This window comes from Jaculus jaculus, chromosome 13 (genome assembly GCF_020740685.1).
Source record: "Jaculus jaculus isolate mJacJac1 chromosome 13, mJacJac1.mat.Y.cur, whole genome shotgun sequence".
NCBI classification, from domain to species: domain Eukaryota; kingdom Metazoa; phylum Chordata; class Mammalia; order Rodentia; family Dipodidae; genus Jaculus; species Jaculus jaculus.
In genome coordinates this window covers 66,881,416-66,907,332 of record NC_059114.1, presented here as the reverse complement: position 1 = coordinate 66,907,332, position 25,917 = coordinate 66,881,416, and the positions used below count along the sequence as shown (strand labels likewise).

Below are 25,917 nucleotides of genomic sequence, written 5' to 3'. Positions count from 1 at the left end.
ATAAATGAGCTCATCTTGATTATCCACTAGGAGATGATTTGGTCTGCAGGACAGAGAAGCAAGCTGGAACTGAGATGGAAGGAGCCATGCTTCCTGTTGGGAGTAAAAAAAATCAAGTCTTCACCAGCAATAGATCCTGCAAGCTTTTACATGGGGCTAGCCAGGGCCAATGATGGCATGTCAGCTACAGGGAAAACCAACTGCTCATTTTGTGTGTGACCCACTCCACAGGAGATGAACTGAAAACCTAGCCGAACACCTTCAGCTGGGGTGGTCAGTTTAATAAGGGTTTCCAGTCATGGTATTATCCACATGGATAACATTCTGTTGAATGTTAAGGAATGAACTCACCTATTTTATGCTTTCCTCAATGTGTCACATCACTGCTCACCTGTCACCTTTATGCTCATCTTTGAGTATGCTTATGCCCAGATAATTGAGTGCCCACTTATCTCAAATGCTTATTTTATTACACACCACTAAGAATTTGACCATTACATATACAGGTTATCAAGATCCTTAAAAAGAAATCTATGTATTTCAGTTGTAACAAGAAATTTAAGAATTCCCTTTTGTGGCAGAAAGCATTTTCACCTTCCACTTTCCTTTACGTGGCCCCTGCAAAAGCACCCATAGCTCATCTAGTAGTTTAAAGCTCTCTAGTCTGCAAACAGATGCAGGCAGTCAACAAAATCACCCTAACAACATAATTTCTGAACTCTGGACACCAGCATCCCAGAAACAGCACTTTAGGAGGAAGCCAGTCAGAATTTGGAACAGCAGGAACCTCTACAAAAATAAATGTAAATTTACAGGTTAAGTTCCTTACATAAAATGGCGTATCTTGTAAAGACCCTTGACACCTAAGATTATCCTAAAGTCAGGATAACATCAAAAACAGAATTAAGGACAGCTTGTTCATGTATTTCTGGCAGCTGTATTTCCTGTAGTAATTCCTAGGTTTCTCACTTTAGTTTTGTAGCTTTACTTCATCAGAACTGAGTTAATTTTACCACTGCCTGCAATCTTGGATCTCAGGATTGTATTTGGCTTTCCCAGTGCTATGCACAGACTTTCTCCTAACCCTACCTTGTCTTCCAGTTGACTCCTGATGAGCAAGCTGCCCTCTCACTTGGCTCGTCATACACCAAGCTAGATGATAGGGGCAAACCAAGGACAAGTCCCCCCCCAATAACATCCACTCAACCCTTAACCTTCTTTTCACAAGCACTATTAGCTCTACCATCTGGCTGCCCAATCATCAGGCCAAAGACAGCATTCACTAAAAACTCAGTATTCAAAAATAGTCACACTGAATAACCACTGACAACTATCTCTTTCCATGCTCCAAACCAGTCGTTCCATACCACAAGCCTATTAAAAATACCTCAGCACACCATAGTTTTTGAAACCAGAGCATTTATTATGACTGACAGACGAAATTCTTAAGATGAGCTGGATGCTGCAACAGCTGCCCGCTTGGGTTTAGGTGTTGTTCCTTCACGGAATCCATGCCTGCACCATGACAAAGAAAAGTTACCTTAGTTAACATCAATGTAGGACTTCCAATGTCTAGTAAACAGATTTTTAACATGCTTATCTCAGTTAAATGCTGAAATCAATATAGCATTCATATGTTCAGACATTTATTTTTACAACATCATTGATAAGCTGCTATTTTTTCTGCTTACGATACCCATGTTTTAAGCCAGGTATGGTGGTGCACTTCTTTAATCCCAACACTTGGGAGGCTGAGGTAGGAGGATCAAGTTCAAGGGCACCCTAATACTAGAGGGAGACCCTACCAAGACATCCATGTCGAACAATCCTAGAAATGGGCCTATATGCTGCTTTTTATTAGACCCAAGACGTCAGTAAAAACGGTCACCATACTATGCAATAGACCTCTAGTACCTGTTCCTTGCTAAGGCAAGCACAAGAGCAAGTTTATTCCCCTCAATGCAGGGTCTTGCTCTAGCCCAGGCTGACCTAGACTTCATTACGAATGGGTGCACACCAGGAACTCCAGGTGCCACAAGCAAACTCCAGAGGCATGTGCCACCTGTTACATCTGCCTTAAGTAGGTATTGGGGAGTTGAACTTGGTGTGTTAGGCTTAACCACCAAGCATCTCTCCAGCCTTTAACATGAGTTTTGAATCTGCTTAACTGAGAGCTCACCTTCCAACTTAATATTCGTACCCACTGCACAAATGACCTCTAAAGCTCAGCAAGCTGCAGCACAGAAAGCAAACCAAGCTTTCATGGCAGTAAGTCTTATGACAGCAAGTCACTCAACCCGTAACTATTTTAGCTGGGCACGGTGGTGCACGCCTTTAATCCTAGCACTTGGGAGGCAGAGTTAGTAACAGTACAAGACCAACTTGGTCTAGAGACCCTACCGCAGGACAAACAAACAAAAACAAATTTGGGGGAGGGGGCACTGACCACTGGAGTTGGTTCAGCCATCAGAAAGGCATTTACCTGCAAAGGCTTCTGGCCAGGATTCAATTCCCTAGTACCCAGACAGCCAGATGCACTAAATGCACATGCACCTGCCGTTCGTTTAGGCTCGAGGTCCTGGCACACCCACTCTCTTCTTTGCAAGTAAGTATTTTATTTTCAGCCCAGCTAAGGAAGCAGCACAGGCTGTGATGTGCATCACTTTCAGCTGAGGCATGACAGGGTCAAAGTTCTAGAAGCAGCTGTTCAAACATGGGCTCTCACCTAAGTCTTAGAGGGGCTAACAAGCTGCCCTAAAACCTCCCCACAGCCATTAGGATGTCTATCTACAGCAGACACGGCAAACCACGGAAGTGAAGGCCAAACTAAGTAAGCTGGCCTCCAGACACCCATTCATTCAAGGAGTACCGCCTTCACAAATTTTGATCATAGTAACAAGAAGGTATTCCCAATGACCACTTTATGGAGTCAAGACCAGGCAATGCTCCAGAGACTTTTAACTCACGTTATCGTAATAAAATCTAAACTGACTTGAAGCCTATAATACGAAAAAAGTAAAAACCCACATCATTCCTACCACTCATCATGGTAGAAGATCACAAGTAAACATCAGGATTCTTAACCTATTCTTAACCCAATTATACTAGAAAATGGTACCTGAATCTCCGAAAGACAATTTTTAGGTGCCTCATTCGTCCAGTTCCGGTAGTGTTTCGCCTCTTAGCCTTGGCACTCCAGTTATCTAAGGAAACAAGATTCCAAATTATCACTCACCATGTGCATTCATTATCAATTCCATTACAAGCTTTAGCCAATTAGACCAATGCGCAAATGCCGTTAGAAGGTCTATCCAAAGTTATGTTCCTAGTAAGGTACAGTGCAAAAAACCAGGCCCCAACATCACTTACACTTTCTCTTGCGCTTGGCAGGGTAGCCACACTTGCCACAGGTCGACTTCTGAAGGTGGTAGGCCTTCGAGCCACAGCGGCGGCACAGGGTGTGCGTCTTATTGCGACGCTTTCCAAACGACGACGTGCCCTTCGTCTACGGGATAGACAAGCAGTTCCGAAGCTTTACTTAACAAGCTATGCATCTAGTGCGGACGTTTTCACGAAACCAGCTACTCGCTAGCGTTCCGATGCCTCCCTAGGAGACCCGAGAACCACAGTCCCCGGGATCCTACCAGGAACTGCCACCTCCCAGTTCTCTGCTGCCAGGGCCAAACCCGTCCTCAGCACAGACCCCAGGGCGGACACCGCGGCCGCCCCACGGCCAGGGATCTACGGCGGCCGCGGGTCTCCGGGGTCGGCCCGCCGGTCTTCCGACTTTTGCGGGTCCCTGTGTGCCCTTCGTCTGCCCACCAGCTCCCCGTATCCGAAACCTCGCCAGGAACCCTCGCAGAGCAGGCAGGGTGGCACCGGGAGCAAGGATGGAAAGCGATTCCCACGGCCCAGGTACACAACTCACCATCTTGCTTCTGCCGCCGGGACCAAAGAGACCGGAAGAGAAGGCACTTCCGCTCTTCCGTACTCAGAAACTTCCGCCCGGAGAACTACTTCCGGCGAACGCGGTGCGCCCTTCTCAAGTGTCCGGCGCCGCGGCGTGGGCGGAGCTAAGGGGAGGCGCAGAGCCAATTGGGTGTCGGCGGCCGGCAGGGGGCAGGGCGGAGGCACGCGGGCACCGCAGCCCTGGGCTCCCAGGCCGGTGGCTGCGTTGACTGGCATCGGCTCCCCGGGGGTTTGTGGTCAGCCGCTTGCCGGCTGTGAGTTCCGGTCAGCGAGCTGCACGGGGGTCATAGCATCCGCCACGCCGGAAAGGCCGCATGGTGTTCGGGCTGTGGAGATTTAGAGGCCCACGTGGACCGGTTTGTTAACTCGATTCCAGCACCCTGCTGCCGGGAGATCTGGGTTTGCGTAAGGCCAGGAGTCTGTGCTTTACAAAGTCCTTTCTAGATTCTGGTATTGAATTGGCAGTTTCCAGACCACCACCATACGTGTTAGTGCGTGTTTAACCTGTTATCCACAGCAGCCCGTGCCCTCGCCAAACACCACAAGAACGTACCCAGACATTTAAGAATAAGGGCAGATAGTTTTAACCATGCAACTGCCTGCTTTCTGACCACAGGACGAAGTGAACACTGGAATCAGGTTCGGTTTCCGCAAATTAACAACTTGATTAGTGCCGAGTAAATACAGTCTCTTCTAGGCGCAGGGAGTAAGAACTGGGCATAGTATTCCTTATGAAAATAAATTCGGAATGGGGGAGGGGAGAAGTAAGGCAGCCAGGAGAGAAAGAAAACAAGCACTTGTTTAATAAGGAGACTGGGTGAGGGGTTGTAATTTTCCTTCACAAATTGCTACAGACTTAGCATAAAACAACACTTAATCAACAGGTCCAAGGCCTCAGAATAAATAAATTCTAGAGGTCTGAGGTCCAGTATTGTACTACACATAATATTAAACTTAACAACTTAACAAATGTGTTAAGAGAATGGACTCATGTTAACCGTTTTAGCCTAATCTTTAAAAACACATAACAATTATCTTAGAGGCATAAATGCTCAGTAGGCTAAAATTAAAATGTAATTGGGTTTGGTGGCACACGCCTTTAGTCCCAACACTGGGGAGGCAGAGGTAGGAGGATTGCTATGAGTACCAGGCCAGCCTGAGACTACATAGTGAATTCCAAATCAGCCTGGGCCAGAGCAAGACCCTGCCTCAAAAAACCAAAAAAATAAAAATGAAGTATAGGACTGTGCTGTGGCTCAGGGTATTGGTTGGCTGGCACAGGAGCACAAGAGGCCCTGGATTCAATCCTCATCACTACAGAAACACAGTGAAAATGTTGGCAGGACTGCTTTCCTTCCCCTACTTGTGATTTTGTTGTGTTGTTGTTGTTTTGTTTTGTTTTTTGTTCTTTTTCCAAGACAGGCTGACCTGGAGCTCACTGTAGTTCCAGGCTGGCCCTGAACTCATGGAGAACCTCTAACCTCTGCCTCTTGAGTGCTGGGACTATAGGCATGTGCTGCTATGCCCTGCTTCTCTCTTATAACAAAAAAAAATCTGTTAAATTTGTCTTCCACCTTCCAGTAGGAGTCTATCTTGCATGTTCTGTGTTTTGTGTGTCCATATTCTACTTTCTAGGCCTCTGTGATTATATCACCCATCTATGTAAGCTCTGCATCTCAGGGTCTACAAGTTAGTAATCCTAGTGTCATCTGTAATCTCATATTTGTCATAGCCTGGTCTAGAGTGAGATCCTTCGTCAAAAAAAAAAAAAATGCTAAATTGAAGACTCAGAGAGTGAAATGTTTTTCCTTCTCCCTAACATGAAGTGTTTACTTTTTAAATATTTTTTTAAAAAATTTTATTTATCTATTTTATTTATTTATTTGAGAGAGAGAGAGAGAATTGGTGTGTCATTCTCTTCCCCCTCCCTTCCTCCCTTTCCTCTTTCTTCTTCTTTTTTTTTTTTTTTGAGATAGTGTCTCCCCTTGTTGCACAGGCTGGTCTCAAACACCTTTGGTCAAGTGATCCTCCTGCCTCAGCCCCTCAAGTGCTAGGACTGAATGTATATTTTACCACACTGAGTTTAGATTAATTTCTGAAACAAATTATCAGAAATTTTAAGCCCAGGAAGTCAACTCTTATAGCTTGCCTTCTGGCAATGATAGGGACTATGTAAGTCCTAAATCCTATAGCCATGGTCCTAGTAAAATCATGTGTTGACTAACAGTTGACCTTAGACCTTATTTTCTACTATAAATTTCATACTTTTTCTTAAAGGCATGTGCCACCATGCCCGGCTACAAGTTATATTTCATTCTTTCTTTCTTTCTTTCTTTTCTTTTCTTTCTTTCTTTCTTTTTTTTTTGGTTTTTCGAAGTAGGGTCTCACTCTAGCCTAGGCTGACCTGGAATTCACTATGTAGTCTCAAGTGTGGCCTTGAACTCATGGTGATCCTCCTACCTCTGCCTCCCGAGTGCTGTGATGAAAGATGTGCGCCACCACGCCCAGCTACATTTCTTGATGTTGTTTGAAAGTATATGTTTCAAATCAGCACCTTTGGGCTGTATTTTGTATAGAGAGGACAGAGACTGCTTGGTGATTCTCATCCTCTTGTCTGCTCACTTCATTCCCATTCAAAGCCTCTGCAACTTTCATATATATATTTAATATTTTATTTTATTTATTTATTTTTGTTTCTTTGAGGTAGGGTCTCACTCTAGCTCAGGCTGACCTGTAATTAATTATGTAGTCTCAGGGTGGCCTCCAACTCACGGTAATCCTCCTACCTCTGCCTCCCAAGTGCTGGGATTAAAGGCGTGTGCCACCATGCCTGGCTTTATTTATTTTTTTAAAAAATTATTATTTTGAGGGCTGGAGAGATGGCTTAGCAGTTAAGCGCTTGCCTGTGAAGCCTAAGGACCCCGCTTCGAGGCTTGATTCCCCAGGACCCATGTTAGCCAGATGCACAAGGGGGCGCATGCATCTGGAGTTCGTTTGCAGTGGCTGGAAGCCCTGGTGTGCTCATTCTCTCTCTCTCTCTTTCTTTTTCCCACTCTCTCTCTCAGCTCCTCTCTGTCTGTCACTCTTAAATAAATAAATAAAAATAAACAAAAAAATTTAATAAAAATTATTATTTTGAGAGAGAGAGAGCCAGAGAGAGAATGGGTATGCCAGGGCCTCCAGCCTCTGCAGACGAACTCTAGATACATGTGCCCCCTTGTGCATCTGGCTTACGTGGTCACCACGGAAATGAACATGGATTATTTTGGCTTTGTAGGCAGGCACCTTAACTGCTAAGCCATTATTCCAGCCCTTATTTATTTATTTTGTAAGGAGAGAGAGCGAGTGAGTGAGCAAGAGAGAAACTGGCATACCAAGACCTCTTCCCACTGCAAACAAACTCCAGATGCATTTGCTACTTTGCGTATCTGGTTTTACATGGGTGCTGGGGAACCAAACCTGAGTCATTAGGCTTTGCAAGCAAGTGCCTTAACCACTGAACCATCTCTCCAGCCCCAACTTTCCTGTTAAGCACCAGCTTTGAAACCACCTGAAGCAGGTTATGGTGGAGGCGGGATATTTACGGTAGAATAGTGGTGGACCTATTACACACACACACACACACGCACACGCACACGCACACGCACACACACACACACACACACACACACACATATATTTGTTTTTTATTTTTCAAAGTAGGGTCTTGCTCTAGCCCAGGCTGACCTGGAATTTACTATGTGGTCTCAGCGTGGCCTGGGCCTCACAGCAATCCACTTTCCTCTGCCTCTGGAGTGCTGGGATTAAAAGCTTGAACCACCACACCCAGCTAGGCCTATTATATGTTAAGCTGAACAAAGAAAGATTGGAAAACTTGATGATATTTTTAGTCATATTGGGAACATGAGATGAGCTATATCTCTTGAAAGTCAGCCTGGTCTTGAATGCAATCCTTCTTCAGCCTCCCAGAGTGCTGGTACTAAAGACATGCACCACCATGCCTGGCTCTGTAATTTTTTAAAATTTATTTTTATTTTTATTTATTTATTTGAGAGCAACTGACAGACACAGAGAGAAAGAGGCAGATAGATAGAGAATGGGCGTGCAAGGGCTTCTAGCCACTGCAAATGAACTCCAGATGCATACGCCACCTTGTGCATCTGGCTTATGTGGGTCTTAGGGAATTGAGCCTTGAACCAGGGTCCTTAGGCTTTACAGGCAGGCACTTAACTGCCAAGCCATCTCTCCAGGCCTAATGTTTTACCATTAACATTCATTCTGCAATTTCCTAATTTACAAAAATCAGGTTATTTTTTATTTTGTGCAACTATTAGTAATATTATAATGTAGACTGCTATATATACAACTTTGTTCATTCATCTGAGATAATTTCCTAAAGTGCAATTGCTGGATTGAACAGAATATTTATTTATTTATTTTTTTTGTTTTTTCGAGGTAGGGTCTCACTTTAGCAGAGGCTGACCTGGAAGTCACTACGTAGTCTCAGGGTAGCCTCAAATCAGGGCAATCCACCTACTTCTGCCTCCTGAGTGCTGGGATTAAAGGCGTGCAGCACCACGCCCATCCAGAAGGGTCCCCCCCTCCCCACCCAGGTAAGGTCTCATTCTAGCTCAGGCTGACCTGGAATTCACTATGTAGTCTCAGGGTGGCCTTGAACTCACGGTGATCCTCCTACCTCTGCCTCCCAAGTGCTGGGATTAAAGGTGTGCACCACCATGCCCGGCTTAGAATGTTTATTTTTTTAAAATTATTTATTTATTTACTTATTTATTTATTATTTTGGTTTTTAGAAGTAGGTTCTTGTTCTAGCCCAGCCTGACCTGGAATTCACTATGTAGTCTCAGGTTGGCCTCAAGTTTAGAATAAACCTTCTAACTAAGCCTCCTGAGTGCTGGGATTAAAGATGTGTGCCACCACCCCTGGCTTATTTATTTATTTATTTTTATTTATTAGAGAGGGAGAGAATGGGTGTGGCAGGGCCTCTAGCTGCTGCAAACGAACTCAGGATGCATGCACCTTGTGCATCTGGTTTATGTGGGTCCTGGGGAACCTAACCTGGGTCCTTTAGCTTTACAGGCAAATACCTTAACTGCTAAGCCATCTCTCCAGCCCAGGGTATGACTTTTTATTTTTATCTAAATGACTTACTTGGTGCTGCATATTCAACACCCTCCACAAATCAATCAGTTAATTTATATTCTTTTCACAATACAGTGCTCAGAGTAGAACTACCTAGACCCACTTGAAGTTCAAGAGAGGCTTCCTGAAGTGGGCACCCCCTCCAGAGTCTTAATGAGAATCTGATCTTCATTAAAAGAGCAAGTATGCACTATAGGAAACCTTATCTCAAACAGATAACAGCAGAAAATATTAAGGAAAAAGAAAGTAGGTCGGGTTGGGTATGAAGCTCAGTGAGAGGTCTGGTGTGCAAGTGCATGTGCACGCACACACACACACCCAAACACACCCAAACACAGACACACACAGAGGTAATACCAGGGAAGGAATGCTCAGCGCTGCAGTTCCCTATACTGTGCTTGTTTGTGTTTGTGCACTCCAAAACGGTGTCACTGACAGATTTTATCTTTGCCAAATAGACTATCTTTTTTTTCTTGTTTTTTTTTTTTTTTTTTTTCCCAAGGTAGGGTCTCACTCTAGCCCAGGCTGACCTGGAATTCACTCTGTAGTCTCAGGGTGGCCTCGAACTCCACGTGATCCTCCTACCTCTGCCTCCTGAGTGCTTGGATTAAAGGCATGCGCCTTTTTTTTTTTTTTTTTTTTAACTCTCAGTTGTTTATCTACCAGAATGATTTCATAATCGGTTTCCTGGTCTGGAAGAAACGGAAGCAATGGCTGCGGACACGGCTCCCTCAGAGATCATAGAAAGACAGCGAACGGCATTGCTTAAAATCCTCCAACAAGACCCTGATTGTGTCATAGATGCCTTAACCTCTCGGAGGCTGATTTCTGATGAAGAGAGTGAGACCCTGGAGAACGTCCCAGACTCTCTGAAGAAGTGCCGGAAGCTCTTAATTTTGGTACAGAAAAAGGGAGAGGTGACTTGTCAGTGTTTTCTTAAGTGTTTATTTAATATATTTCCAGAGTCAGCTTCCATTGGTAAGTTTAATTTTCACACTTTGGGGGAGAGAGGGAGGGGATAGATTATCTGAAAAAGAAAAAAGAAGAAAAAGTTCACCTTTTATTTTTGTCCTGCTATCAGAGGAAATTCTCACTGAAATAGAAGGTAGCAGGAAAAGTGTACAGAGTTTTAAAAGTAGGGACAATGGGTTTCATTAGTTTGGGAGATTGCTAACTTGTTTAGATGCTCGCATTTGCTTCCAGTTGTTTTCAGCACTTCAGTAAGGTGCTCATGGTTCTGACAGGGATAGGCTGAACTCCCACAGTTGGAAAAAGAATACTGCAGTATGGAGGTCTTCCCTCCCTCCCACCTTTCCTCCCTCCCTCCCTCCCTCTCTTCCTTCCTCCTTTCCTCCCTTCTCTCTCTTTCTTTTCTTTTCTTTTTTTTTCCCGGTACATCAGGGTCTCATTCTAGCCCAGGCTGACCTGGAACTCACTCTGTATCCCCAGCAGCCTGGCCTCAAGCTCATGTTGATCCTCCTGCCTCTGCCTTCCTTCCAAGTGCTGGGACTAAAGGCATGTGCTACCATGCCTGGCTCTGCTAGTTATTCTGAAATACTCATAAATTCTATCTTATATAGTTCAAAAATATTAAGCTGGGTGTGATGGTGCATTCCTTTAATCCCAGCACTCAGGAAGCAGAGGTAGGAATATCGCCTTGAGTTCAAGGCCAGCCTGAGACTACATAGTGAATTCCAGGTCAGCTGGGCTCGAGCAGGATCCTACCTCAGAAAACAAAACAGAACAAAAAAATAACTAGTGGCCCTTGGTATATATCCAAATGTATCAAAATCAACATACAGAGGAGATATCTGTATATCTCTGTTTACTGAGGCAGTTTTTACAATAGCCGACTGCTAGAATCAGCCTATTTGCCTATCACCAGAATGAATGAAGTATAGTATACACACATAATAGAGTATAATTCAGCCATATCATGAGAGCTGGGTGTGGTGGCTCCTGCCTACAATTCTTGCATCTGCGAGACAGAGGCAGGAGGATCAATAGTTACAGAGTAGCCTGGGTTATGCAGTAAGTTCCAAGCCAGCCTAGGCTACAGAGTGAGATCCAGTCTCCAAAACAAACAATCATGAAAACGAATGGGCCTAGAGAGCTAGCTCAGTGGTTAAGGCTCTTGTCTGCAAAGCCTAAGGAGCTGAGTTCTACTCCCTAGTACCCTTGTAAAGCCAAATGCACAAGGTGGCACATGCATCTGGAGTTTGTTTGCAGTGGCTGGAAGCTCTGGAGCTCCATCCCCTTTCCATAAATAAAGTAAAAAAAAAAAGAATGAAATCATGTTATACGTAGGAAAAATGTATGGAAGCCGGCGTGGTGACTCACACCTTTAATCCCAGCCTTTGGGAGGCTGAGATAGGAAGATCACCATGAGTTTGAAGCCCGTTGCAGAGTTCCAGGACAGACTGAGCTAGAGACCCTACCTTGAATTTGAAAAAAAAAAGGCTGGGATTAGAGATCATGCTATAAGAAATTAGCCAGACTCAAAAAGACAAATATTATTTTCTCTCATATGTGGAACACATGTTAATGTATATTAGAATATATATACATACATACAAGGGCATCTGTTTGGGAAAAAGGAGAGCAGCTACACAGGGAGGAAGGACAATACAGGATAATATAGGGGTGAATATTATCAAAGTATATTATATGTACATGTGTGAAAATGCCATGACGACATGTACAGTTAATATATGTTAATAATTTTTTTCACTTAGGAAAAACTATCAAGTATTTTATTCTACATTATGTACAGATCATAAAAGGCCACAGCAGGGTTTTTTTTTTTTTTTTTGGTTTTTCAAGGTAGGGTCTCACTCTGGCTCAGGCTGACCTGGAATTCAGTCTCAGGGTGGCCTCGAACTCTCAGTGATCCTCCTACCTCCGCCTCCCGAGTGCTGGGATTAAAGGCATGTGCCACCACGCCCGGCAACACAGCAGGTTTTTAACATATAAACCCTTTAAAATTAGAGGGCACTATGAAGGGCAGATAAGTATCAAAATGAAGTCCAGGAATGCGGGCGTACACCCAGCGCAGTGTTCTGAGGACAGCCAGGCTGGTAGCGAGGCTGCTTGAGCTCGCAGCTCTCCTATGGTTTGCCTCAGGAGCCTGACCGAGACTTGTTAATAGCCCACTTGGGCCAAGTTAGCTTTTTTTTTCTCTTTATTTTTAAGTGAAACCAGAATAAAATAATGAACTCAGAGTGTACTCTTGATAATTTTAGGCATCTAGAGCTTCCTAGGAAGGAAAGTCACTTTCTGCTTCTGCCATCAAAGACAGCAAAGAAAAATAGAAAACACTCAACATTTCAAATTCACCTCACCTTTTGGAACTTTTCTGTAGGTTTTTTCCTTAAAGCACATCTTAGTCTACTTCTTAAGAATTAGCTTCAAAGCCGGGCGTGGTGGCGCACGCCTTTAATCCCAGCACTCGGGAGGCAGAGGTAGGAGGATCGCCGAGAGTTCGAGGCCACCCTGAGACTACATAGTGAATTCCAGGTCAGCCTGAGCCAGAGTGAGACCCTACCTCGAAAAACCAAAAAAAAAAAAAAAAAAAAAAGAAAAAGAAGAAGAATTAGCTTCAAATTCATAATATTGTACCCTTCTTGAATAAAAACTCTAAAACACTGGCTTCCACTCTGTGGAAAATATAACCTTTAAACCTATAACTGGTATCAGCAAATCAATATAAAAAATACAGTACCAAACTACACTGGTATACTTCCATATCAAGAACTTCAAAATATGCTTATCACTGAGACCACAGTCTTTGCATTGGTTTTCAGTCCACTATGAACAATCACCTGCTACATGTAAACATGTCTAAATAACTATAGATAACATACATCAATCATAAATTTCTATAAAAGATAATGAAATATCTTCTTTAAAAAACTAAACAATAATAAGCCATTACTACATTGTTTCCAATTTTATGGAAATGGAACAACCATATATATGATTATTTCCAGTAATAAAAATGGCCCTAGCCGGGCGTGGTGGCACACGCCTTTAATCCCAGCACTTGGGAGGCAGAGGTAGGAGGATCACTGTGAGTTCAAGGCCACCCTGAGACTACATGGTGAATTCCAGGTCAGCCTGGGCTAGAGTGAGACCCTACCTCAAACAAACAAACAAACAAACAAACAAAAAAGGCCCTAGTTCTTGGTTAAAGTGAGCAACAAATGCATTGTCTTCAACAGACAGATGTCTTCTGGTTAGTGTAGGCAAGATTGGTTTTAGGTAACATTCTGTCCATTAATAAAATTATATACTAGAAACTGACCCGTTCCACAGGACTGTGTTGCGAACAATCTTCCATCAGGAGTGGGACCTGAGAACGCAATTTCTTCTTTACTCAAATATGAGCCATATATAAAGTTACTCCTCAGGCGTTCAAAAACATGAGAAGCGGGCTGAAGAGATGGCTTAGCGGTTAAGCGCTTGCCTGTGAAGCCTAAGGACCCCGGTTCGAGGCTCGGTTCCCCAGGTCCCACGTTAGCCAGATGCACAAGGGGGCGCACGCGTCTGGAGTTCGTTTGCAATGGCTGGAGGCCCTGGCGCGCCCATTCTCTCTTTCTCTCTCTCTATGCCTGTCACTCTCAAATAAATAAATAAAAATAAAAACAAAAAAAGAATTAAAACAAAACAAACATGAGAAGCGATTTTCCCCTGCCGCATCATGCTGAACACCCAGATCTGGCTGATCGCACGTGTCACCGGCTCCGGCAGTGAGGAGCAGCACCAGGCCCTCTGCCTTTCAAACCTGACCTTTTCTTCTTCCGACTTGGTACCTGGAGGTTTCTCTTCTATAACTCGATAGCCCCACTGGATATGTTCTGCAGTTAGGCAGCCAACTACTTTTTGTCGTTAGAAATAAAGAAGAGTTTTAGTTCTGGAGTAGCACATGAGTGGAGCCTGCTGGAAGCCTCGGTTATTGTCAGCCACCTCTCTGATCTCCTCACCCTTTTTCAGGGTATACTTCGGGTCTTCAGGAAGAACCATTATTCTGCCATCAGGATATCCAGCCAGAACCCTTTCTTTTTTCCAGCCCACATACTTCACAGCACTTCTAAACTGGTTATGGAAAAGCAGGTGCTGGGTTTCATCCTCTGGATTTGAAGCGGTGTAAAGAATTCCACAGATACTACAAGACACTGCTCCAAACCTTTTTTGTCCCGCGTCCATGACCAGCTAGTTTTCATCAGCTTTCTCTGATTCTTTTAGTTTCAAGTCCTTTGGAATTGTTATCTCCAAATGAGAATTATACTTAGGCTGAGAATGATTTGGTGGGGGGTCCCTGTTGGCACTGCTGTTAGGTGTTTCGTTATTGAGTACACTGCTGTTTGGGAGCTAAGCCTGGAAAGTTTCTCTCTCCAGCATCAATTTTTGCTAGATTGATCAAAGCTGAAATAGCAGTGGTATTATCTATCCGACTGTTTTTCAGTTTGGCTGCCAAACAGCTGACATTCTTATCTGCTGCTGATTATCCAACAGTGGGCCCAAAGAGGGTTTTATATGATTATCCAAATGACAATTTTCAGGAGACCCATTTGTGGTTTTATTAATTTATTTTAATTAATTTAATTTTTATTAATTATAAAATTTTTAATTAATTTAATTTTAATTATTTTATTAATTTTAGCTCCAACATCATGAATTTTAACTTCTTCAGACTTAATTTCTTCCTTTTTTTCCCTGCTGGCAAGTTATCTTTTTATCGTGTGTCTCTAAGAATGTACTTTGAAATACTGGATGAGGCATTTCTAAAACTGGTAGTGGTAATCCCATTCTTATTAAGCCCAATTTAGGAGGAACGTGAGAATCTAACTTATTTTGCTGCACAGAGTTGCATTTGGAGAGTTTAATTTTAGTCCATTCTTTCCCTCTCTCTCTACCTCTTTTTCTCTCTTAAATAAATAAATAAATAAAATATTTTTTTTAAAGAAAAGGATGATGCTTTGAAGACTTGAAACTTCCTCAAGTTATTTTTAAAATTCTCATTTTGCAAAGACAAAACAAACTTTCTCACTCTTTTTCAGAACTTTTGCAACATGAGAATACACCACGTCAATCTACAAAGCTAAGCACAAATTCAGAAGACGCTTTTCCCCCTGAGACTCAGGAGATCACGATGTTCTCTGAAAAGAAAGAGCACTTGGATCTGGAAACCACTGAGTTTTGCAGGAATAAGGAAAGCAGTTGTAGGGAAACTGCACCAACCTCCAGGGAGAACGAGAAGGAATGTGATACACCATTAGTACCATATTCATTTGAAAGAGCGGGGTATGAAGTTCCAGCAACTGTTACATATTTAAAGGCTGGGCAGAGATATGATGAGCCAGATGACTCCCTGTACTTAGGAGAGCCATATCCAGCATCTGCTGGATGCTCTGAAGATGAAGCGTGCATTGTGGAAGAGGGGGACTGTGATGATCTGGAGCACCTTGTAAATGATGGTGAGGAGGAGGATGATTTGGAAAACATGCGATATGCCAGTGAAGAGAGCAGTTATGAAGATTCAGAAACAGACATTTCATTGGAGGAAGAAGAGAAAAGAATGGAAGGTATGGAGACAAATCTGCGTAATTAACTAGGCAACTTATCAGTAAACTAATAAACTTGCTATGGCCTATTGGGAAGTGGAGATAACAGGGTGAATCAAGTCATCGAACTTTCTTGCGTTTCTGTACCCTGGAGTATCTTCAGAGATAGATGTCCCATGAAGGAGCACACAGGACTGGGGACAGCTCAGCAGTCTTTCAGTGTCCAAGGGAGATAACTTTGAGGATCTCCCTTGGCTACCAAAATCGTTGAATGCTCAAACACTATATGAAAATGGCACAGTGAAGCAGACCTGGTGGCACATGTCTGTAAGTGTAGCACTCAGGAGGATCACTGAAAGTTCACGGTTAGCTCGGGGCACATAAGGGTTTCAGGGTAGACAGTTGACAGGACTGCAGACTAAGAGCCTGTCTCAAAAACAAAAACAGCTGGGTGTGGGGCGCACACCTTTAACCCCAGCACTCGGGAGGCAGAGGTAGAAGGATAACTGAGATCGAGGCCACCCTGAGACTACATAGTCAATTCCAGGTCAGCCTGGACCAGAGTGAGACCCTACCTCAAAAAACCAAAAAAAAAAAAGAAGGAAAAATGGCATGTTATTTGCGTATAACCTCTATGCATCCTCTTACATATTTTATTTTTATTTTATTTTTTTGAGGTAGGGTTTTACTTAGCCCAGGCTTACCTAGAATTCACTGTGTAGCCTCAGGGTGGTCTCAAATTTAGTTATTCTCCTACCTCAGCCTTCCAAGTGCTGGGATTAAAGGTGTGTACCACCATGCCCAGCTTACGTTTTTATTTTTAATTAAAATTTTTTTTTGTTGTTCATTATTTATTTATTTATTTATTTGAGAGTGACAGACACAGAAAGAAAGGTTCAGAGAGAGAGAGAGGGAGGGAAGGAGGGAGAGAAGGAGAGAATGGGCGTGCCAGGGCCTCCAGCCACTGCAAATGAACTCCAGACATGTGTACCCCCTTGTGCATCTGGCTATCATGGGTCCTGGGGAAATTGAGCCTTGAACCGGGGTCCTTAGGCTTCACAGGCAAGCGCTTAACCACTGAGCCATCTCTCCAGCCCATGTTTTTATTTTTTATTTTTTAAAGATATTTAAAAATTTTATTTATTTATTTATTTATTTGAGAGCGACAGACAGAAAAAGAGGCAGAAGGAGGGGGGGCGGGGAATGAGCACCCCAGGGCTTCCAGCCACTGCAACTGAACTCCAGACGTGTGCACCCCATTGTGCATCTGGCTAACGTGGGTCCTGGGGAATCAAGCCTCGAACTGGGGCCTTAGGCTTCACAGGCAAGCACTTAACCACTACGCCATCTCTCCAGCCCCCATGTTTTTATTTTTAATAGGTACATAGTAATTGTACATATGGAGCATAGTATGATATTTCAGTAAACACATATAATGTGTAATAAGATCAAGGTTATTGGCAACATTGAAAATCCTCTCACTGGGTATGTGGATGTACACGCTTGTGTTCCTAGTACTCTGGAGGTTGAGACAGGCAGACTAAGAGTTTGAGGTCAGCATGGACTTCATAATGATGCCCTTTCTCAGAAATCCAGCAACAAAGCTGGGAGTGTGGTGTACACCTTTGATCCCAGCATTTGGGAGGCAGAGGTAGGAGGATCACTGCAAGTTCAAGGCCAGTCTGGGAGTACAGAGTAGCTCTTGTGCTAGAGTGAGACCCTACCTAAAAACAAATAGGGCTGGAGAGATGGCTTAGTGGTTAAGGCACTTGCCTGAGAAGCCTAAGGACCCAGGTTTAAGTCCCCAGTACCCATGTAAGTCAGATGCGCATGGTGGTGCATGCATTTGGAGTTCATTTACACTGGCTAGAGGCCCTGGCACACCCATTCTCTCTCTCTCTCAAACAAACAAACAAACAAATAAATAAAGTAAAAATATTAAAAAATAAAAAAACGAAAAGAAAAAAATCCCCCCAGAATCAAATACCTCTATGTACTAGCTCTTTTAAAATATTTAATTAATTGTTCCAAAGTTGTCCTACTGTAAGTCAGAATATTAGAAATAATTCTTCTTCTCCTGTATCACTAGTCACCCTCTCCCTTCTTCCCTAAGCTTCTTTATGCTTTAAATCATTCTCATATTATCTGAGAAGCAGTTGATTGAAATAATGTTTCAGAACCCTTGGGTTTGGAGGGCTGTCTTTAGGACTCACAAGAAGTTTAATAATGGTCAGTTTAATGATTTCTGCAGTCACTTACATCATATATGCAAGGAACTGTTAACCATTATCTTAGGTGTTACCTTCTGTCCGGAGGTTTAACCACCTTAGTTATTTTAAGAGCTTTTTTGTTTGTTTTTTTGTTTTTATTTTGTTTTGTTTTGAGGCAGGGTCTCATTCTAGCTCAGGCTGAATTGGAATTCTCTTTGTAGCCCTAGACTCCTTGAACTCATGCCAGTCCTCTTACCTCAGCCTATAGAGTGCTGGGATTAAAGGCACATGCCACCAGTCTGGCTTACCTTACTCATTTTAGTGGCTTTAAACCATAAAGAGATTGGGATTGTAGTTTTAACTACTGATGTGGAAATTTCTAGGTGAGGAGCTTCTAGTAAAAGTTAAGTTTCTAAAATATTGTGTGTGTCATAATTTGGTTCATATATCACCATCTTGATGAAGAGAAATGTGTCAGTGCATATTTTATGTCTGGGTTTTCTAAACATTTATTTAATTAATTTTATCATTTATTAGAGAGGGAAAGGGAGATAGGCAGATAGAGAAAGAGAATGGGCATGCAAGGACCTCCAGCTGCTGCAGACAAACACCAGATGCATGTGCCATCTTGTGCATCTGGCTTATGTGGGTCTTGGGGAATCAAATCTGGGTTCTTCAGCTTTGCAGGCAAGTGCCTTGACCACTAAGCCATCTCTCTAGCTCCTGTATCTGGGTATTTTAATGAAAATTAAAAATATGAAAAATGATTCATTTAGATAGATGGTATCTGGGAAAATATCACCAAATTCTGTGTAGAAAATGTATTCACCATCTCACATTCAACTCTGATCCTGGGGATTAATAATCCATGCCTAGGTTTAGGTTCTTTTAAAAGAGAATTGAGCATTTTATGCTGTGCAGGACATGGTGGCATATGCTTGTAATTCCAGCATTTAGGAGGTGAAGGCTGGAGGAACAAAGCCATCTTGGGCTTCATGGAAAGATCTTGGCTCAATAAAACAGAAGCAAAACCAAAAGAATTAACAAGACTTTTTATGCTTGCATACAAACACTAGGCAAAAATAAATTCAATAAAAAATAAAAAGAGTTGGGTGTGGTGGCACATGCTTTTAATCTCAGCAGTGGGGAGGCAGTCGGGAGGGTTGCTATGAATTCAAGGCAGCCTGGGATGACAGAGTGAGTTCCAGGTCAGTTCAGGCTACAGTAAGACTCTACTTCAAATAAACAAAACAAGACAAAATGAAAAGAGGAGCTGGGATGATGGTTCAGTTGGTAAAGTGCTTGTCATCTATGCATGAGGGCCTGAGATTAAATCGTTAAGCACCCACATAAATCCTGGGTGTGGGGATGCATACCTGTAATGGTGATGCTTGAAAGGCAGAGATCGCTGGGTCCCCAGGGTAAGCTGGCTAGCTTAACTAGCCAAATTGGTGATCTCTGAGTTCAGTGAGACTCTGTTTCAATAAAATAGGGTGGAGAGTATTGAAGGAGATATACATTGTTGACCTGCGGCTTCCACACACATCACATGCATACACATGTGCACAACATATATACATACACATGCAATAAATAAACAAATATTAAAAGGAAGACAAATTAGAGACTCTAAAATGACCATCCTAGTCAGTGATTATGTAATGGTCCATGTAGTATCTATATAGAGAAGGGATGGGAGTGAAATATTCTATACCAAAGTGATGTCTCTCTCTCTCTTTGGTATTTTCGAGGCAGGGTCTCTAGCCCATGCTGACCTGAAACTCACTCTGTAGTTCTAGGGTGGCCTCAAACTCACGTTGATCCTCCTACCTCTGCCTTTTGACTGCTGGGATTAAAGGTGTGTGCCATCACACCCGGGCTGATGTATCTTTTTTTTTTTCTTCAAGGTAGGGTCTCACTCTGATCCAAGCTGACCTGGAATTCACTATGTAGTCTCAGGGTAGCCTCGAACTCATGGTGATCCTCCTACCTCTCTCTGCCTCCTGAGTGCTGGGATTAAAGATGTGCGCTACCACGCCCGGCCTGGTGTATCTTTTAGAAGGAAAATGGGGCAAGCAGAGTGGTGAAAAGAGAATTTACCGAAGTCAATGTTAAGTTAAATGTTAGCGTTAAGCTAGTGAAGAAAAAGATGCTAAACAGGGCATTTACTGAATACCTTCTACTTTCCAGAAAGAAAAGAGGCATTTAAACACATTCTGTCCTGTTTGAACATGGATCGAAGCAGAAAGCTGCTCCCAGGCGATGTTAAACAATTCTCCTTGGGTCGAGGATGTCAGTGGACACCTGAGACTCCTGGAGACTTAGCTTGGAATTTCCTGATGAAAGTTCAAGCACTGGATATGGAGGCCAGAGATGCCATTCTCAGGCACAGGGTTGTGGTTGAAGACAGCCCAGAGGACTTGCTGACTGGAATGGAGAATCTGGAAATTAGAGACACACCAACCATCAATCCCCTTGATGTCCTCTGCGCCTGCATGCTGTGTTCAGACAGCTCGTTGCGGCGTGAAGTCATGTCAAACATGTATGAATGCCACTTTGCTCTTCCCCTGCTCCTGCCCGATGCAGAAAACAACAGAAGCCTCTTAATGCTGGGAGCCATGAGTGGTGTCCTAAAGAGGCCGTCAACCCAGCCAGCAGGAGAGTCCACAGAGGACACAGAGAAGAGTCTGAGCCTCCTGAAGATGCCTGTCATCTCCTTTGTTCGCCTAGGACACTGTAGCTTCTCCAAGTCCAGAATCCTGAACGCTCTGCTAAGTCCTGCCCAGAAGAAGTCAAACAAAGTCTTTCTCCACCAGGACGTGTCTCTTCCGGTGCTTCCTCGTCAGATCTCTGATGGTCTGGTTGAAATATCATGGTACTTTCCTGACAGCCATGAGCTAAAGGAAAGCTCTCATTTTTTCCAAAAGCCTGTTGCTGTGGCCAATCTTCGTGGAGATCTAGAAAGCTTTTGGACACAGTTTGGTTTTTTGGTGGAAGTTTCCTCAGCTGTGTTTTTTTTCACTGACCACCTTGGTGAGCAGGAATGGGACTTGCTGATGTTTTTAGGAGAAGCTGCCTTGGAAAGATGTTACTTTGTCCTCAGTCCCCAGGCCAAGGAGAGCGAAGAGGCTCAGATTTTCCAAAGGATCCTGAAACTGAAGCCATCACAGCTGTTGTCTTGGGAAGGGGAGGAAGCTGGGGACAGAAGGAAGAGCATGGAGGCCCTTCAAGCTGCCCTCCGGGAAGTAATGTCCTCTTCACTAAGATGTGTGTCTGTGGAGGACATGGCCTCTCTGGCCAGGGAGTTGGGCATTCAGGTAGACCAAGACTTTGAGTTGGCTCAGGGGATACCAGTTTCCCCTAGTGAGAATACAGATAGGACTGCTGCAAGTGAAAAACAACAAAGGCATAGTCAGACAGAAAGCTCACCTGAAAAGCAAGGTACGTTGTCTGTAAGGGAGAATGGGGCAGAAGGTGAGGTCAGCCAGAATGCTCAGAGTTCTCATCAGATTCCTCCTGTACAGCACCCCTTGCCTTTACCTACCAAAGTTGGAGTCAACTTTAACAATGTCCCTTTAAATGCCCCTTGGGTTATGGGAACACACTTTGAGTCAGGGCCCAGGGCTAAGTGGTTCAATCCTTTGCCCTTTCAGAATACAAGGGCCTATGTTAGAGGTAAACATTTTGGGATTCATTACTTCAAACCCCAGAGATCTTATTCCGGTGAAAGATTTATGAAATTTTCCGGAGCTTCTTGGGCACATCCCCTGAGTGGAACATTTTGGAGAGCACCTAGACCCGTGCCCCAGCATGTATGGACTCGTTCTGAGAGGCTGCAAACAACTAGAGCCCTTCAGCGTTCTAGGGCAGGGGTCTCCCATGTAGGTTGCCTCCATTCTGTGGGTTCACAACTAACAAGAGCAGTAAGGAAGCCACCGCCTGGTAAAGCCCATGCCCAGGGAGCACAGCTAACGGAAACCACTGGAAATGTTATGAGAACATCTCATATTAAATACCCTCACCCTCAATGCTTTCAGCAACCAGCAGGAGCTGTACAAAAACTGGTAAGACCTGCTTCTCATCAAGGAACCCGTGGGATGATACATGGAGGGCCTTCAAGTTCAGTTTCCCAAACAAAATCCCATTCCATGTCTGGGAGCAAACTTTCGCTCACACCTCAGCCCAACTCCCATCAGCCCAAACCTCAGGCCAAGCACTTTCAGCCTAAGCCCTCCCAGCCTGTTCTTGCTCAACCCAAACCGTCTCAGCCCAAATCCCCTCAACCCCAGCCCTCCCAAACAAAACCTTTCCTAACCAAACCTGCTTATTCTCAGTCCTACGCAACTAAAACCTCTTCATCCAAGCCTGCCCATTCCCAATCCTCCCACGCTACACCCTCTCAGCCCAAGCGACGTCAGTCCCAATCAAAGCCTTCTCAACCCAGACCCATTCAACCGAAGTCATCCCAGGCCAAACCTTCACAGGCCAAAGCCTACCAGCCAAGAGCAGGGCCAGGCAGAGCAGGAAAGCGTTGAGGAGCATGCTTCAGAGATACTGGGAAATGTGTCCTTTGCCTGCGGCCATTCCTATCACAAAGTTACCTGAAGAGTTTCAGTAAAGACTAAAGATGCTGGCATTAACAAGACACAGACAAATATATATGCAAAGACAGAATAGGCAGCATTAAAGAATCAGAGTTGTGTACCTAAATGAGGAACAATACAAAGGCAATTAAAAGCAAGCAAGCGCCTTAACCATGGAGCCATTTCCTCCAGCCCTGAAAGCAATTAAGAATGCCGCCGGGTGTGGTGGTGCACACCTTTGATACCAGCACTTGGGAGGCAGAGGTAGGAGGATCACCGGGAGTTCCAGGCTGCGTAGTGAATTCCAGGTCAGTCTGGGCTAGAGTGAAACCCCACCTCAAAAAGAAAAAAAAAAGTGATGTTACAGTACACACATTAGTTAACCCCACCCTTGACTATTAGGTAAAGTATGATTTGAATCCAGGGGATGAAACAGTCCTGCATGGAGAATAACAGGGTTACAAACTAATTGCAAAGTGTAATGATGAAAGAGTTCAGATTACCTGATCCCGGTGTTGTAAGGACAGCTGCTCCAGGAACGCCATGATCAGAAATTTCTAGTTCAGGGCTAGAGAGGCGGCACAGTGGTTAAAGGCACTTGCTTGCAAAGTCTGACAGCCTGGGTTCCAGTACCCACATAAAGCTAGCCGTCCAAAGTGATGTGAGGTCCTAGTGCACCCATTCCCATTGTCTGCCTCTGCTTGTGCATAAATAAAAAAAAAATATTTAAAAAAATTCTGGTTCAGTGTCAACCACGGAGCCCTGCTTTGTTTGTCATATTTAAGTAGACTTACTTGTGGTAATGGGCCTAATTTTGTTTTTGTTGGTGTTGTTCCAAACGTATGGTCTCAGTCTAGCCCAGGCTGACCTGGCACTCACTCTGTAGTCCCAGGCTTGTTTGTACCTGTGCCTCCCAAGTGCTAGGATTAAAGGTGTACACCACCATGCCCAGCAATGGGCCTAATTTTTTTTTTTAATTTATTTATTTATTTGAGAGTGACAGACACAGAGAGAAGGACAGATAGAGGGAGAGAGAGAGAATGGGCGCGCCAGGGCTTCCAGCCTCTGCAAACGAACTCCAGATGCGTGCGCCCCCTTGTGCATCTGGCTAACGTGGGACCTGGGGAACCGAGCCTCGAACCGGGGTCCTTAGGCTTCACAGGCAAGCGCTTAACCGCTAAGCCATCTCTCCAGCCCAATGGGCCTAATTTTTAAGGTTCATAAGACTATTTTATTTGGCTCTGATATATGAACAACCAGTAAAATGAATCATTTTTACATTAACTTTAGGGGTGATTTATGCAGCTTTTATAGTTAAAGGATGTATAATAATTAAGCTTTGTTTCATTGGAAGATAAAATATTAACTTTATGATTTGAACTAAAATGTGTTACTGAGTTTTAAATTTTAGGGTTAAAGTTAAATTGAGAAGATTAAGTTTACAAAGTTCATTACAAGGATTGTAATTTTTTTATTTTATACAATTTTTTATTGACAACTTCCATAATCATAAACAATCTCCCATGGTAATTCCCTCCCTCCCCACACTCTCCCCTTTGAAATTCCACTTTCCATCATATCCCCTCCCCCTCTCAATCAGTCTCTTTTATTTTGATGTCAAGATCTTTTCCTCCTATTATGATGGTCTTATGTAGACAGTGTCAGGCACTGTGAGGTCATGGATATCCTGGCCTTTTTGTGTCTGGAGGAGCACATTGTAAGGAGTCCTGCCCTTCCTTTGGCTCTTACATTGTTTCCGTCACTTCTTCTGCAATAGACCCTGGGCCTTGGAAGGTGTGATATAGATATTTCAGTGCTGAGCACTCCTCTGTCACTTCTTCTTAGCACCATGGCATCTTCTGAGCTATCCCAAGTTCACTGCCATCTGGAAAGATTAGCTTCTCTAACCAGAAATGATAATAGTGTTAATATATCAGCATGAACATTAAGAGAAGTGCTTACTGGGCAGTTTGGTGAGCATAGTATATACATTTAGCCAGACAGCAGCAGACGTTATACCCCTAGGGCTCATGACTAAATCTGTTGTAGGTTTTCACTATCAGGGATGTATTCCTTTCCATGGAGCAGGCCTCCGGTGAGATTAGAGGGCAGTTAGTTTCCCCCTTAACAGACGTGCCACTATTGTACCCGTTGGCTCATTTGGCCTAGTTGGCCAAATAAAAGGCTTGCAGTGTCCACTGTTGGGTATCTTCACTGGTGATTTCTCTCTCCCACTGAACTACATGCAGTGTTGCATTTCCCAGCTTTCCATCAGCTGGTCTACATGGAGGAGGGTTTCAGCTCAGTTCCAGCAGGATTTCTCAGTGATCTTGCAGCCCCAGTATGTGCAATAGGGTCTTACCATCTCCTCCTGGTGGGAAAACAAGGGCCTCAGCAATGGCCTGTAATGTTTTGGGGGCATCAGGGACCTCCCTGGCCAACAACTCACTGGAAGATATCCCATCCCTGGCACTGAAATTTTTCTAGTAACAATCTATGGCTTCTGAGTGTTCCATTGTCCAAAAATGTAGGCTTCCATATGCCTTATTTGTATCTTCTTAGATTTTGATTAGCCTTCTCTCCAATTTCCTTTACTCAATCTCTTCCCCTGACCTCATTTAGGCCTTTTCACCCCTCTAATATGCTCTTCTATTTACATATATACAATACCTTCCTATTAAGTCCTCCATCCCTCCCTTGATATTCCCTTTATATCCCCATTCTACTGTGTTTGGTGTTATCTGTGACCTTAGTTCTAATAGTGTTTGATGAATTTGGGAGCCCCCATGTTAGGTGCATATATGCTTAGGATTGTAATGTCCTCCTGTTGGAATGTGCCTTTAATCAATATAAAGTGACCTTCCGTATCTTTCTTTTTTAAAAATTTTTTTTTGTTTATTTTTATTTATTTGACAGTGACAGAGAGAAAGGCAGATAGAGATAGAGAGAGAATGAGTGGGCACGCCAGGGCTACCAGCCACTGCAAACGAACTCCAGATGGGTGCGCCCCTTGTGCATCTGGCTAACGTGGGTCCTGGGGAGTCAAGCCTTGAACCGGGATCCTTAGGCTTCACAGGCAAGCGCTTAACCACTGAACCATCTCTCCAGCCCTTTCCTTATCTTTCTTGACCAACGTTGGACTGAAGTCTACCTTGTCAGATATTAGGATAGCAACCCCTGCTTGTTTTCTAGGCCCATTTGCTTGAAACACCATTTTCTTTTTTTTTTAAATTTTTATTTATTTATTTATTTGAGAACGACAGACACAGAGAGAAAGGCAGATAGAGGGAGAGAGAGAGAATGGGCGCGCCAGGGCTTCCAGCCTCTGCAAACGAACTCCAGACGCATGTGCCCCCTTGTGCATCTGGCTAACGTGGGACCTGGGGAACCGAGCCTCGAACCGGGGTCCTTAGGCTTCACAGGCAAGCGCTT

General features: G+C 43.8%; 3 protein-coding genes, 1 non-coding gene and 1 pseudogene across 4 annotated transcripts in view; 2 read left to right on the top strand and 3 right to left on the bottom strand.

Annotated features, from left to right (window-relative positions):
• Nucleotides 1-1,402: 1,402 nt before the first annotated feature.
• On the bottom strand, nucleotides 1,403-4,033 carry Rpl37 (ribosomal protein L37). The gene is made up of 4 exons (XM_004652499.2): nucleotides 3,929-4,033; nucleotides 3,370-3,505; nucleotides 3,119-3,203; nucleotides 1,403-1,515 (listed from the first exon to the last, which is right to left on the bottom strand). Exons 1-4 carry the CDS (start codon nucleotides 3,929-3,931, stop codon nucleotides 1,446-1,448), a joined length of 294 nt encoding a protein of 97 aa, XP_004652556.1. The 5' UTR covers nucleotides 3,932-4,033; the 3' UTR covers nucleotides 1,403-1,445.
• LOC123454401 lies at nucleotides 1,594-1,673 on the bottom strand. The gene has a single exon (XR_006633364.1). It is a non-coding gene; the product is annotated as a small nucleolar RNA SNORD72 (small nucleolar RNA).
• A 211-nt stretch (nucleotides 4,034-4,244) lies between the features above and the next one.
• Nucleotides 4,245-22,876, top strand: Card6 (caspase recruitment domain family member 6). The gene is made up of 4 exons (XM_004652582.2): nucleotides 4,245-4,608; nucleotides 9,796-10,107; nucleotides 15,189-15,713; nucleotides 20,093-22,876. Exons 2-4 carry the CDS (start codon nucleotides 9,840-9,842, stop codon nucleotides 22,435-22,437), a joined length of 3,138 nt encoding a protein of 1,045 aa, XP_004652639.2. The 5' UTR covers nucleotides 4,245-4,608; nucleotides 9,796-9,839; the 3' UTR covers nucleotides 22,438-22,876.
• LOC123454176 lies at nucleotides 13,386-15,021 on the bottom strand (annotated as a pseudogene).
• The window catches only part of LOC123454204 (transcription factor E2F6-like), a 19,309-nt gene continuing 14,116 nt past the window's right edge, over nucleotides 20,725-25,917 (top strand). The window contains exon 1 of the mRNA XM_045132874.1: nucleotides 20,725-20,733. The gene's annotated coding sequence lies outside the window, so the exon portion shown is untranslated. The remainder of the gene's footprint in view (nucleotides 20,734-25,917) is intronic.